Source organism: Neolamprologus brichardi, chromosome 14 (assembly GCF_056152115.1).
Source record: "Neolamprologus brichardi isolate AB-2024 chromosome 14, ASM5615211v1, whole genome shotgun sequence".
NCBI lineage: Eukaryota > Metazoa > Chordata > Actinopteri > Cichliformes > Cichlidae > Neolamprologus > Neolamprologus brichardi.
In genome coordinates, this window is record NC_142117.1 from 15,204,520 (window position 1) to 15,219,900 (window position 15,381).

The 15,381-nt window shown below is 40.2% G+C and overlaps 1 protein-coding gene across 1 annotated transcript in view; it reads right to left on the reverse strand.

Annotated features, from left to right (window-relative positions):
- Positions 1-1,044: 1,044 nt before the first annotated feature.
- lekr1 (Leucine-, glutamate- and lysine-rich protein 1) overlaps positions 1,045-15,381 on the reverse strand; it is an 86,406-nt gene continuing 72,069 nt past the window's right edge. The window contains exons 10-12 of the mRNA XM_006799856.2: positions 14,125-14,289; positions 10,393-10,596; positions 1,045-2,294 (exon numbers count right to left, since the gene is read on the reverse strand). Of these exons, the coding sequence (XP_006799919.2) occupies positions 1,851-2,294; positions 10,393-10,596; positions 14,125-14,289 (813 nt within the window). The 3' untranslated portion in view covers positions 1,045-1,850. The remainder of the gene's footprint in view (positions 2,295-10,392; positions 10,597-14,124; positions 14,290-15,381) is intronic.

Genomic DNA, 15,381 nt, shown 5'->3' on the forward strand with positions numbered 1-15,381 from the left:
AATAAAATGTTTGATTTTGCAGATATTTTGTTTTACACTTTTTACACATCATTTACACATAGTCCATGATAATTTGTTGATTAAAAGATTAATTAAATGCTGAATTATCCAGGTTCACCTTAGCAGTTGAGAGCCCACGTGCATGAGAACCGCTCACAATATTAGAGAGTAAAATTCTACAATTCCATAACAACTGAACAAACTCCATGTGATGAAGGTCATGTGATAAGGCAAGAAGATTTGCGATAAGTGAGTACACAGAGCTTAATCTGGTATTGTTTTGTTAACAACAATTCCAGATCAAGGTCAAGATTCCACTGTGAAGCCTATTTTCTCACTCACACAAGCAGTTATGTATATAAAAAAAAAACTAATATAGAACAAAAGAAGAAGAAGAAGAAGAAATGTAGCTCAAATTTGAAGACGAAAGCCAAGTCTTCCTCTTACACCTGAATGGACAGTACACTATGGACACAATTATACAAGTAAGAACTTTCTGTGACTTAAGGTGAGTGATGGTAGAGTTAGGATATAAATAATCACTCTCTGAAAACTCACACACGGCAAAGTCACATGCAGTGTATAAAACACACACAAGGCCACACACTGAAACACAGGAAGCCAACACTGTGCTTGTTACAAAGCACAAAAAAATGCACTTAAATCACACTAAGAACCAGTATCTTGTTGTTTTTATTAGAAGGAAGTCAATAGAATCACCAAAGCTTACAGCAAGTGGAAGCCTCTGAAGTAAGTGACAACCTAATTGAAAAATGCAATTAACCAGCAGCAAATTTATTACTACAATAATGACAGTCAACTTGAGGTAAACTTTCCCCGGTTACGTGTTGTGGTAAATGTCTTATTAACCCTTTGAAGAACATATGTGCAGGTTTTACTGGCACATAGTCTTTGTTTGTGCTGCATTTGAGAACATCCTCTCCATGCCGACAAAGGTTTTTAGCAGATAAACCATATGTGTGTGTTCTGGCAAACAGGAAATGTTGGCAGGATGTAATAATTCTCTCCCCCCCCCCCCCCCCCCCTTTTTTTTTTAAGTGAATGAAGTGCACGTGTGCATTGTCTTGCAGATGGATTGGAAAGAGGGACACGGGGTGAGCGAAGGCTTGTGTGCATGTGTGCCAGTAAGCAGGGAAAATAGTTCCATGCCCCACACACACACACACACACACACACACACACACACACACACACACACACACACACACACACACACACACACACACACACACCTCTCCCATCATGCCAATTTATCCCAAATGTAGGGGAAGAGGAAAAGAGAGGAGGAGGAAGGGATGGAAAGACCTTCCACAGAGTGAATGATGTCAATAACACACAAAGCCTCAGGGGAGAAGGCTGGGTAATTGTTGTTGTGTGCGTGTGTGTGTGTGTGTGTGTTTGTGTGTCTGGGGATGCTTACCATACAGTTTCTTTTGTGTTCGCCTGCCTTTTGTTTGTGTCCACGGGTGGCAAGGGACATGCTGTCATGCTCCTTAAAGTTGTGTGTGTGTGTGTTTGAGTGTGCGTTGTTTGTGAAATCCTGTGCGTGCCAGTGAGTCTGCGTGAGTCAGGTTGTGAGAAAACAAGTGCATATCTGTTGCTGAGTATGTGTACTGAGAGTTTACTAGTGTGCAAACAAGGACTCAGGCGCAGTGCCTTATCTGAATGTGTGTGTGCGCGCAACTTTTAAAGTAGGCAGTTAGATAATTAGTTTAAAAGAAAAATAAGATACTATTAAAATTAATGTAAAAAACATAATTAAACTACTATTGATATCTGCTTTTTTCAGTAACTGATTAACACACATACAGGGCTGTTTGGCTTGTTTTTCAGAGCGTCTCCTTCCTCCCCATCACTAAATTGACCTTACGTTTGACTACACTCACTGTGCAGCTTGTTTTCAGTTTGGGCAGTGTCACCTCTTTCTGTTTTTCTCCAACTAGCACTCTCCCACTGCTCCAGGACTCCAAATTCCCCCCTCCCGCTTGTTCTCTCCCTCTGCCTTTGTCTGTGCAGGCGGGCGAAGGCCGGAGTCTGCTTGGGGAGGCCAAAGAGCGAGTGAGCGGTGCCCGGGCTTGACTGTGTTCGTGTACATTTTTGTTCCCTGTTGGTGTGTGTCTCTCCAAGTGGTCTGGAAGTGAAAGCTTTAAGGTGTCCTGATGAGATGCCTGGGATCGCAGCCCGAGGAGCTCCTGGCGAGCCTGAGACAACGCAGCAGTTAGCTCTTCCCTCTCTTGACACTCCCGCCTTACTGTGTCCTCGAGTAACGTTACCTGGATATGAACACAAAATGAATCATTCAGAGGATCTCATCAACAGCTTTTGTTTTATTTTCAAATAAAGAAGGAACAATTTGCCTCTGTTTCAGTTTCTCATGCACACATATTAATATTAACCTATTTTTTATGAGCTAATCAGCTTTGAACCAAGCTTAGCTCAAGTTCAAAGCAGTAGTTCAAAGCTGACTCAGTCATGCAGCGATTTAACAAATAAAATACACTCTGTACTTCATTTGTTAAATCTCTGCATGACTGGCAAAAATGGCTAAATATTTACAGTTTAAAGGAGGGGTTGTGACTGTTTGAGACCATAAATATGGAAATATGGATAAAGTGATTAACCAGGGCCCTGTGCAAGTTTTATTTTTCTGTAAAACATGCTTACTGCATTCGCCTCCTCACCAAATATCCCAAGCTGCATTAGGCATCCGGCTTCTACCTGACTAATGTGCAAACTCTGGAAGGAGTGTTTATTGTGTCAACCCCACGTGCACGTTTGCTTTTTTGAGCTATGGTGTGTGTAAATGAGACAAATCAGTGCAAAAATCACCTTTTCACTACACAGGATGCACAACGCACCAGGGCCCCAGGAACAGGAAGTAAAGGGCTGGGTTTATCTCACAGGCAAACATTTAAAAATTAAATAGGCATTCTTTTAAAGCCCTTCATAGCTTTGTCCTAATTTTACACGCATTTCCCACCAATATGGCACATGGCAATAAAGACTGCTTATTGGCTCATTTAATTACAAGCATGTGCCATTTCAATGGTTTGCATCATTATGGCCATCTGCTGTTTGATAACACACACGTGTTGCTTGCAGCCCAAAAATGGTGAAGTGACAAACCTAATCACCAAAATTTAACAGATACTAAAAGGCGGATCTTTGTAAGCAGTCTGTGTGGACTCAAAGCAATTAACACCATACAAATCTTACGGCAATCACTCCCACATGCTTTTAGCACAACAGCGGGGTGATGTATAGACTGCACAGCTTCCATAATGGATTTTTTACACTCTAATTATGAATTTTAAGGCTAAAAAAAAGGCTACTTGACTTGCATGAAGAAAATAACACTTTAAAGGTTGAGTGAGGCATCCTTCTTTTTCAGATTTTGCTCTACTGGCCATCTGGTCTGTTTATTTCTCCTTGCAATGTGTTTATATTGTGTTGTTTAGCATGTTAGCATGCGCCACATTCACTTTCACTCTTAGATGCAGTGTTTTGTTTGCCCATTCTACCTTCTCCCCAGGCCTGTGTGTAAGCAGGAATACCACTGTCGCAGACTGGCTGCAAAACAGTGCTCTTATTCCAATATTTACAAAACCAGGGCAGTGCACAGACAGCTAGCTGACTGTGTGGTATTTGGTAGATGTGCAGTTGCTTAACAGCATTCATACAAGGAATAATAAAAACAGAGACACACTAATATCCACATAAAGTCTGATAAATTAAGCAATCGGGTGGTATTGATTATAAATTTACATTTGTTTGAAAAAAATTGTTAAATCTTTTACTTGTTTTTGTTACGTTTATCAGTGTCATGAGGTTCATCAGTTTGCTAACAGCACTAAAAACTGAAACAAATGTGAAGAACCGAAATGGGTCAATCTACTACATCTCGGAGCTAGGCTAAGCAAAAATGCGCTGCTCCTGTGTTTGTGTCTGGACTCTTAAATGCTAACGCTTTCACAGGCGTGTCAGATAAAACCGATGATTTAGGCACCCTGAAGATGAATGAATTTAATCCAGAATAAAATGAAATATGTTGCTTTCAGATTTGTCTGAGTAAGCATTGGATGTAAATTTTAAGCCTTTAATATTCTCACTAGCCACACTATACATCAAACACTCACAAAGCCATCATTTTTAAAAACATGCCAAAAATGCTTTAATGTGAGTTTTGCGTGTGTTTTTAAAGAGTGCGTGTGTGTATGTGTGTGTGTGTGTGTGCGTGTGTGCGTGTGTGAAACATAAACGCACTTCTTGACTTGAGAATGTGACTGTGAGATTGTCTCTGCGTGTAAATACTGCCCTGGCCCCAGGGTGTACATCCACATCTGCTTCTCAGACAGGCCCATCATGGAGGACATACAGTAAATGTGTTTATACCGGCTTTTCACATTCATATTTTATATATAATTATCTGTCTACAATTGTCAGCATATGTACACGTGTTAACAGATGCCCGTGACACACTTTTCCAGCTTTGTGTGCTGTGTCGCACCTCACGCTATTATTGTGAGTGTGTGTGTGTGTGAAACTGTTTGCACACGTTGGGCCACTTTATAAGTGTGTGTATGTGAGTCTCCATCCTGCATGTTTATATGCAGCCATGTGTTAGATCATGTAAACGTGCGTGTGATGTCATGCATGCCAGTCTAGCTGCAATCATTAGGGGCTCCTAGTGAGAGCAGGATTACAGGGCTATTAGAAAGAAGTCACACGCAAACTTACAGAGCCCCTGCTTTTAATCTTACACATTAAACCACATTCCACTAGCAACACACACACACTCAAATGCACATAAAATACAGTTTAAGACCCTCATCAGCATATACACACTGTATTTAGTGATGCAGATCTACTGTGGCGTGCATGTTTGCACACGCAACGTTGCATGTGGTGTGTGTTCTCTCTGTTGTGTGACTTCGGTGGTTAGTGGGGGGGTTAAAGGTTAGCCATTTGATCCCCCAGACACAGTGTGACCTTTCCCTCTTGTCCCGGTCAGCTGCAACAAAGCCACAGACAGACAGGAGGGGGAGGGAGACAAGGAGAGTCCGGGCAGGGACTGAGAGTGACTGAGACAGAGACAGACAACATAAAGGAATAGAGACAGAGTTCAGGGGACGGGCAAGAAAGAAAAAAACAAAGCAAAGCAGCGAGAGGGGAGAGATTCAAGCCGAATAGGAGAACATTATGCAGTTATTGCTGGCTTGATCTCCATAGTGCTCCAGCCACAGAGTGACACGCTAAAGAGGCCACAGCATCTGCAATGCTATTGTTTGAATATCACTTTTTTACAGTTACTAAAGGCTCCACATTATACCCCTTTTAAACCAGTTAATGCAAGTACCACATGTCCCCAGAGTGTGTATGTTTCAGCTTAAAATAACACACAGCTCATTATTTCTTCCACGCCTGCACAGTTTTGAGCTCGGTTTCAGCATCTGCAACTTTAAATCAAACTGGAGCTGCAGCTACACCCACCTCTTTCAGGAAGAGATCTGTTCAGAGCAACAGAAACAGAAATAGAATAAATAAAAGCATGTGATGCAATGTAACGCTTAATAAAAATAAAAATGTAACTTCTAACAAGCTTTTAGACTTTGTGGTTCAGGTAATTATGGACACCACACTAAAATAATTTTGCCTTTTGGATTTTTTCTTCTTCTCCTTCTTCTTCAGGACAGTATGTCCTTAGAAATGAAAAATTGAATCATGGCTGTACTAATGAATTATGAGCATGTATTCTCCCTCTTAACCTGCCAAACTCCCCTCCAGAATACACCGGAGAACCACAAGAACCAAAGTTAGTCCCTCTTTGTCTGATTTTTCTGCTGTTGGTGCATATGTTTATGACTTTTTTTGCTGAACCTCAATAAACTGCTTTAATCAGAAAGCTGAATCGACAATGGACAGGCTTAGTTCATCACATTCTGGACCTGACGTGACTGCTGGTGAGAGGTCATTTGAAGGAAGTTGCCAAGACGTTGCAACAGTATCTGACCAATGAAATGGCATAATGACATAACAAGTTCATAGTCAAAATCCAGTGACCATTTTTCATAGAGGAAAGGGCAGCGAAAGCTCACATTTGAATAGGAAAGATGATCTAGAAGCGTTATACTGATTGATCTTCTCTAACTACAGTCACAGCACAGTCAAATATGGTGAAAAAGAACAGAAAGGCGGGGTGGTGATGGGGGGAGAAGCCGCTGTGCTGAAGGTCCATGAATGACATTAAAAGAGTATGTCAGCTGTGAAATTGGCATCAGGACACCTTGAACTGGCTTAACCTATTTGGACGGGCGCTCCGAACGGGAGGCCGCTGATGAGATGGTGGGCGGACAGAAAGGGGGAGGGTCGTTAGAGGGCTGACAGATTGTAGCGATACAAAGCTCAGCTGCATGAATGAGACAGTCATGCAGAGGAAACCAAGGTGATTAAGCAGTGATGAGAAGAAGATGACTTGACTTTAACGACCTTAAAGATTAGGGATGGATGGGTGTCCTCTGATGAGTCTTCTGTGAGTTTTGCTTTTACTTTGAAGTTCAAACTGAACATTTCTTTTAACAGAAACAACTTAAAAAATACACATAAAGATTTTTAACAGCCTGTGATGCTTTTATGTGGCTGTGTACAGTAAACAATTCAAATAAAAATGCAACATAAATGATCCTAAAGCACTTTTTCTTCATAATTTAATATTTCACTGTTGCTTAAACTATTGCAGCTCATATAGTGGGATGTCTTCACAATGTGTTTCAACTGAAGATTAAACGTTTAAAGCTGGACTTACCTCGGACAGAGACTTTTTAAAATAATTTTAGTTTTGTACATTACAATGAATTTTAAATGAAACAACTCAGATGTAGCTTTAATTCAGTGTGTTGAGCAAAAAGATTGAATAAAACTTTGAGAAACTAAAGCATTTTTTTAACGCAATACCTTCATTTCAGAGGAAGTAAAGTAACTGGACAAATTATATAACTGAAAATAAAGTGTTTATTTCTAATACTTGGTTGAAAACCTTTTGCTGGCAATGACAGCCTGAAGTCTTGAACTCATGGACATCACCACATGTTGGGTTTCCTCCTTTTTAATGCTCTGCCAGGCCTTCACTGCAGCGGTTTTCAGTTGCTGTTTGTTTGTGGGCCTTTCTGTCCAAAGTTTTAACAAGTGAAATGCATGCTCAGTTGGGTTAAGATCAGGTGACTGACTTGGCCATACAAGAATACAACCTCTTTGCTTTAATAAACTCCTGGGTTGCTTTGGCTGTATATTTTGTGTCATTGTCCATCTGTATTATGAAACACTGTCCAATCTGACTGCATTTAGCTGGATTTGAGCAGACAGTATGTCTCTGAACACCTCAGAATTTATTCTTCTGTCCTGTGTCACATCATCAATAAACACTAGTGTCCCACTGCTACTGGCATACATGCACGCCCAAGCCATCACACTGCCTCTGCGGTTTTACAGATGATGTGGTATGCTTTGGATCACGAGCTGTTCCACGCATTCTCCATACTGTTTTCTTACCTCACTCTGGTAGAGGTTGAAAGTTCAAAGACCGATCTAGCCTTTTAATTCTTGAGGCTTATGAGTGGCTTGCAGATTACAGTGAACCCTCTGAATTTATGTTCATTCAGTCTCCTCTTTATGGTAGACTTGGATATTGATACGCCTACCTCCTGGAGAGTGTTGTTCACCTGGCTGGCTGTTGTAAAGGGGTTTCTCATCACCATATAAATGATTCTGCAATCATCCATCACTGTTGTCTTCTGTGGATGTCCAGGTTTTTTTTTGCATTGCTGAGTTCACCAGTGCTTTCTTTCTTTCTTTCTTTCTTTCTTTCTTTCTTTCTTTCTTTCTTTCTTTCTTTCTTTCTTTCTTTCTTTCTTTCTTTCTTTCTTTCTTTCTCAGGATGTACCAAACTGTAGATTTTGCCACTCCTATTATTGTAGCAATTTCTCAAATCATTTTTTTTTCTGTTTTTGCAGCTTAAGGATAGCTTTTAGCTCCTTTGACTGCACGTTGTCTGTTCAAAGCAAAATGTTCCTGATGAAAGGACGACACCTCAAATCAACCCCAGGTCTTTTATCTGCTCAATTGATAGTGATACAATGAAGGAATTGCCCACAGCTGTCCATGAAATAGCCTTTGAATCAATTACCTTTTGGTCCCTTTAAAAAGCGACACATGTTAAGGAGCTGAAACTCCTAAACCCTTGATCTAATTTAAATATGGATACAGTCAAAGGAAAGCTGAGAGTCTACAAATTATGCCCTTGTCCAATATATAACTATAATTGGAACAGATTTCAGTAAACTATGTTTAGTTAGGTCCAAATATATAAGGACCTAAATGTAAATACTAACTGTGGCTCTAATTACTTCTAGTAATGTGAAAGGACAGAAAATTCCCCCATTTCTGGTTCTTTTTTTGGTTGTTCCACTTTAATTTGGAGAATTGTATTCGTCTGTGGGTTTACTTCTGCCCTTTGCTCGATATTTCTGCTTTTTACATGCTGCCTGTGTTCAATTAGCCACTAAGTCTCTTCAGTATATACACAAACCACTGTTCACTTTACAGTTGCCAGAACTTGTACTTTACACAGCGTAGCTTTCCAGGCATTTCCCAGATTGTATTCCCTTTTTTGTTTTCTTTGTTTTTTAACTTTCAAAGGCTTCCCTGTGTTCCTGCTTGGCTTCTTCATTCTACTTTTACACCGTTTCTTTGGACTCTCTTTTGCCTCCCCCTTTGTCTCTGTGTGTATGACCTTTGTCTGAAATAAAACTTTAGGGTTTTGGATTTTATCTCTGGCCGGCTCGCCACAAATGATTTAAAAGTTCTTACATACCTGGTACACATTTTAATTACAGGCTTCTGAAACTAAATTTCCAAAAAGCATATTGCCAAAGCAATATTAAAGAAAAGCACTCCGAGAGCACAAACTTTAACCAAGGCAGCTAAATCTCTGGACAGCATTTACTCTTAAGGGAACTGTGATGTATTATGGATTCATTTAGTTTTCTTTGTTCTTTCCAAACTTAATCTAAAAAGTTTGTTGTGCATTAAAAATCAGATAAGGGCAGCATGATAAATGTTTACTTTGATTACACATTCGTTATGTAGGAGTAGGTAATGGATAATAAACATGGATTTGTAAATAACTAGACATGAATAACATGAGCTTGTTATATATTATTACACTGCAGTATATTTCGAGTTTAAAATTGAGGTCAGAGGTCAGCTATAATGTGATATTTAGAATACCCATGTAACAGTATCATTTCCTAAATGTTGCCAATACAAAAGAAGGCAGCAGGTTTTTAAAAGTATGAAAAGCTGACCTTATTTGACCTTGAAGAAGAGGTCAGAGGTCAAGAAACATAATTTTAAAAATCTCTATATGGCTTTATTATCACTTTGACCATCAGATCGATCTATGAACCTTAGAGGTCAGATATCAAATATTTTAAATCTGTATACATTACTATCTATGACAATATAGACCACACTGTAAGAATCAATGTTATTGTCAATTTTGGTCAGTAAATCATGAAGTTGACCTTTAAGACCTTGGTGGATTCACGCCAAATTTTGGTGGACTATTAACAGGACCCCACCCCCACAAAGTTTCATCAGAATTTACTCAAAACTCTCAGCTATGGTGTTTACAGACAGAAAGAATAACACACAGATACAAAAGCTACCAAAAACATATAAAAAATAAAGTCACACACACACACACACACACACACACACACACACACACACACACACACACACACAGAATGTTTGGCAAAGTCAAGCTCATCACTACAGGAAGCTCTCCTTCCTGTCCCGTCTTTGTTCTTGTTCATAAAGTTTGCTCCCGCGCTATCGTTCATTCATTCCCTCAAACATGTGCACACACAGTGGCCTTCTTTTATTCATTCCTCCATTTGAACTTTTTATATGCACGCCCCATCCTGCTTCCTCTTTGCGCCGCTTCCATCTCTTTATGTGCTGCTTCGCAATTTAATTCGACTCCATTTTGAAACGTACTGGCACAGAAATCCAACACTGCGCGCTCTGCTGCCAAAGCAAATATGAACTCTGTCTGTCTCTCGCTTCTCTCGCTCTCTCTTCATCTTAAACTTTCTCACTCACTGCCTCTGGCTGTGATCAAGCTAATGTAAATATGCGCTTAATTAATGCGATCCGGCCCTGTGTGAATAGGGATTGCACACGAACAAGTGAAGCTAAGGCAAATGTCTTTGTTCGCAAATGCACACTTTCTGTTTTAAATTCACCTGAAGAACAAAAAAACTGAGAAACCTTCCACGGTTCCACCCATGGTTAGACAAACCATGCACACACCTCTTCCTGTAGTTCAGCATTCTTCTCAGTCATCAGCTTTATCGCTGCTTTAGCCTGGACCAGATTCGCCATCGCCTGTCGGTGTATCTCCTCCTCTTTTCTCCTCCTCTCCTCACATTGGGTTCTCCTCTTGTCCTCCCTGCTCCTCCACTCTTGCTGCAGTACCTCTTGCAGTTCCCGCAGTTTCATTTCACTCTTCTCCAACTGCAAAAGAAGACATGTTTTAATCCATGAATTAAACCAGTTACTTATAGTAAACAAAAGACTGTTTAAGCAGGACAGGACAATTTTGAGATGTGGATCTGTTTAAATGATGCTCTCTGGCATTTTGTGGATTTCAAACGGACTCATTAAAATGTCTTTCAGGGATTACGGGGAAATCGAGGTGACATAAAAATGCAAAAGCTTCAAGCGTTCCTGCTTCATATACTGGGGACAACATGTTTTCTTTGACCTCGTCTAGACTTTGTTCCAGAAGTGGGCAGGAAGGGAATTAGCAGTGACAGACACAGTAGGAGCTGAAGGGCTTGAGGGGGGAATTTAGCATTTTACTACACTGGGCATATTCACTGCTTGTCAAATTTGTGATCTTGACACTGGTTTGTGTTTTGCTTTCCCCTTTATTGTTGTCTCCTACCATCAGCAGTTTAAATGTGGGCGGATATATATTTTTGGGTGTGGGAAGCCTGCTAACCCTCACGTCATCATCTACTGTTATCACATATCCAACATCTGGATTTAAAATCTGACACAGAAAATCAACAGAATCTTTCCTTTCCAACATTAACAGTCAGATATCAAGCTTTATATGGAAAAATTGTTTTTTTTTAAAATTAATTAAGAGGTGGATTTACACTTCCTCAGTGTGCCCTAGATATTCTGTAATACAGTTTAACATTGTACACTGTCTTCTTGGTCTAAAAACAACTTATCAACAATTCAGACAGACCTGGTTCCTACTTGTGATTGACTCACAGGGGCTGCAGCACACACTGTTGGATGTGTTTGTGCCTATGTCTGATGCTACATAGAGGTTGGAATTGCATTTTTGATACTTTTTCTAAAATATGTGGACAAGCAGTACACCCATCTCCATAAATTTCACTGTTCGGCGTGGTACAGATGGTATTAATAGAGGGCCACCAGGAAGGGAAAAAAAGAGAGACGTAACACAACAGGTGAGTGTTCTGCAGTCAATCACCTATAACAACCATCACAAAAGTAAATCAACGTCAGAATGAAGAAAACTCGTGTTTTCAAAGACTAACTGAGACTTGCATGAAAATGACATGCAAGCTGTGGCATGAACTGAAGCGAGCTATTCAATGAAGACGTCCTACAAGCTATTAAGGAACTGATACAGTCCCAATACAGAAATGGTTTAATGCGCTTTATTTTTACTCCTTATTGTTATGCAAGCCTCATAAACAGCTAGAGGAACTTCTACAAGTTCCCAAATTTAGTGGTTAATTTGCTTCTTTTCAGCCCACACTAGAAAAAAGTTACCACTATTTTGAAACATTAGTTTAGTCACATTGTTACTATAACTTGACTAGATTAAGAATTAATTACTAATTAATGCACAAATGTCTGCAAATATTTTCTTGACATTTTTGCAGTCAATTAAGGCCATGTCAAAAAGAAAGTACACCATCTTTCTAAGGTTTTACATAAGCTATCAGGTCCTTAAAATTAGGTAAATTTAAATACAAAATCTCAGACAACAACACAACAAGACATGATCTATTACACCACATCAGTATTTATTTACAAAAATAAGACAAAATTCAGAAGCACTGTGTGAAAAACGAAGTATACCCTTAATTCTTTTCATATGATTTACAGCCTGAGTCACACAGGCCTAGAGACCTTGGTAACCAAAAACCATATTCTCAGTTTGTTTGTAAGTGTTTACCAGCAGTTGCTGTGAAATCAATTGCAAAAGCCTCATCCTCAAAGGCCTAGAGATCAGTCAGTGACAAGCTGATGAGTGGTTGTTGGACGTTCCTGGCAGTCACTAGGTAAAATTGGTTGCAAATACCACTGCACTGAAAACATTCTTGCAATTACCAGCAGCTTACTGCACTCGCCCAAAGTTTGCGCAGGAGAGTGTCTGTTAATACTCGTCAACTACTGACCAAGCAGTCATTCACTTTCAATGTAAAAGTTGTGCCTTAAATCTGCAAACAACAAATTTCAAAAGGCACACCTTTTACTTTAAAGGCAAAGTTTCTCAGTTTCTGGTTTGTGTCACACTTCTTCAAGTTTAACTCTTGCTAGGGTAAGTAGTTGGCGTGTGTTTGCAGACAAGTCAGCAGATAATCTGCTAGTGACCAAAGCAGCTGCAAGGATGTTTTTACCACGTCAAAGTCAGCAACTTCCAACAACCACTTGCTGACTGGTTAGGGAATACACATTATTTCTCAGTGAATGGAGAGCCCCAGGGCTCACCAACCGGTTTGTAGGCTTGACTGACTGGGACCTAAGAGGGAAAGTAACAGCCAGGTGCCAATAATCAAATGCACTTGAACAAATGAACAACGATGGCCTGTTTGGAAGTATTGCCAGGAGAAAGCCTCTTCTCTCTAAAAAGAGCATGGCACCACTGCTTACTTTTACAAAGTTCATCCAAACAAATCTCGAGACTTGAATGTCAACAATGTCCTTTGGACATATGAGACCAAAGTGGAGATGTTTGGGCATAATGCACAGCACCTTGTTTGGAGAAAAACAAACACAGAGCGAACATATCAGCACAAACACCTCATATCAACTATCAAGAAGAGTAGTGGAGACGTGACGACCACAGGAACTGGTCCCCTGTCTTAGTCAATCACAAACTCCTCTGTATACCAAAGTATTCTAGAGTCAAATGTGAGGCCGTCTGTCTGAGCTAAAGTTTGGCTGAAGCTGGGTCATAAACAGGACAAAGATCCCATGGACAGCAGCAACTCTACAACAGGATGACTGAAAAAGAAAATAATCAAGGTGTTGCAATGGCCCAGTCAAAGTCCAGGCCTCAGCCTGACTGAAATGCTGGTGAGGGACCTTAAGAGAGCTGTGCATAAACAAATGCCAGCAAACCTCAAAGAACTGAAAAGAAGACTGGACCAAAATTCCTCCACAATGACGTGAGAGACTGATGAAGTCATACAGATTACTTCAAGTTATTATTGCTAAAATTTGTTCTACAAGCTACCAAGTCCTGTGAAAACTTGAATTTGATGCATAGTGAGTACTAAATTCCCTACTTTGAAAAGAGTTATTACTCACAAAGAACTCAGGAAGAAATTTACCCATAAACTGAAAGTTTTACAAAAAGCTGGTGCAAGCAGATCCTGGTCTTACATTTCTAGAGGCCACAAAGTCGCAGAGAGAAAACAAACAAAGACAGACACACAGGGAAGTAAAATGGTAAAAGAGAAAGGAAAAAGTTGACAGATGGCAAATTACAAAAGAGAACACAAGAACGATGGATGTACTCGGCGAAGCACATGCTCTGTCCTCTTATCTGCAATTTCAGAATAATCTGTCTGCTTGCCATCTGTTCAGATTTCTTTCTCATAATACAGTGAATGAAAGATGAGATATAAAGGGGGGCAAAATTGAAAAGGACAACCACAAAAGCTTGATATTGTGAACAAAGGCTTTAAGAACTGCATGCATTTTGCTTCTATTTATGTAATGGAATTTGATGTGTACAACACTCGTGTTCACCTAACACATATGCACCTTCTGCTGAAGCTGGGACCTGTCTCGCTGACACTGTAGAAGCATGAACTGGCTCTTCTCCCTGTCCACTGTCAGCTCTAGGTCCATCTCCCGGCGAAGCTTCTCCATCTGCTCCCTCAGGTGCAATGAACTCTGGGATCTTTGCTCTTCTAGGGCAGCAGTCAGCTACAGAATTAAAGCCACACAAAAAAAATACATTTACACAAGACCAGCCTACATATGTTTATTCTTGCATACTATAATGACAACAGCACTGCACTTGCACAACAGCAAAGCTAATTAAAACAGAAAGAGACTTTGTCATTGAGACAAAGAACATCCTCAGGCCGATCTCTGATTCAGACCAAGTGTGGCGTTCTTCATCATATAAACAGGAAGGAGGAACGTCACACAAGGCTTTGTCAGCTTTGTCAGTGCAAAAAAAAAAGAAAGAAAAAGCTCGAGACACAGAAAATAATAAAAGTGGTGTTATCAAACAGCTGGGTAAAAAATATTTATACAACATCAAGATGTCTTGCCAGCAAACCCCACACAAAGTTGTGTTTAATTCCTCTGTGGTTTCCCTTGATTCTTATTTGCCTCTTTACTACTAAATTTCTAATATCTTATAAAACACTTTGACAAACACTGTATTGTTCCATGCTGTGTTGCAGCTCAGTGGTGATGCAAGCTCAAAACAGAAACAATGTCCTAACTCCTTTCACACTATGTGAGAGGAACGCTTTGTTAGAGTGTGTTACAATGATAGCAGTGTGACTGGCCTTGTCACAATGCTGTTGCAGTCCACAAAAGAACTGTTGGGACATAAAACACCAGCTTTCAGAGCGGGGGCCAAAGTTGCATGCGACATATTTTTAGCCCGGCTTGGCCAAGGCCACCTTGTTTTCTTTCCACCAGCAAAGAGATCAGACAAAGTGTGCACCAGCGCCAGGGACTGGGACCATTGTGATTTTGTATGTGTTTATCTGGTGCATGTGTCTGTGTGCATTTTTGCCTTCAAGTGCAAGAAAAATAGTGGCTGTGGGTGTCAGAGAGAAAACAAAAGGGCAGATTGGCGTGTGAAAATGTGTGTATTTGACCTTGTGCGTGCATGCATATTATGGTTTTGGTTTGTTGAACTGTATGAGAGACTAAGATTGCGTGTGTTGGATGAAATGAGAAAACACCACTTCCTCTTTGCTGGCTGAATGTACGTGTGAAGAGCATGGATGGTTTGTATGTGTATATCCTTTTGTGAGCGAGTGTATGTGTGTGTGT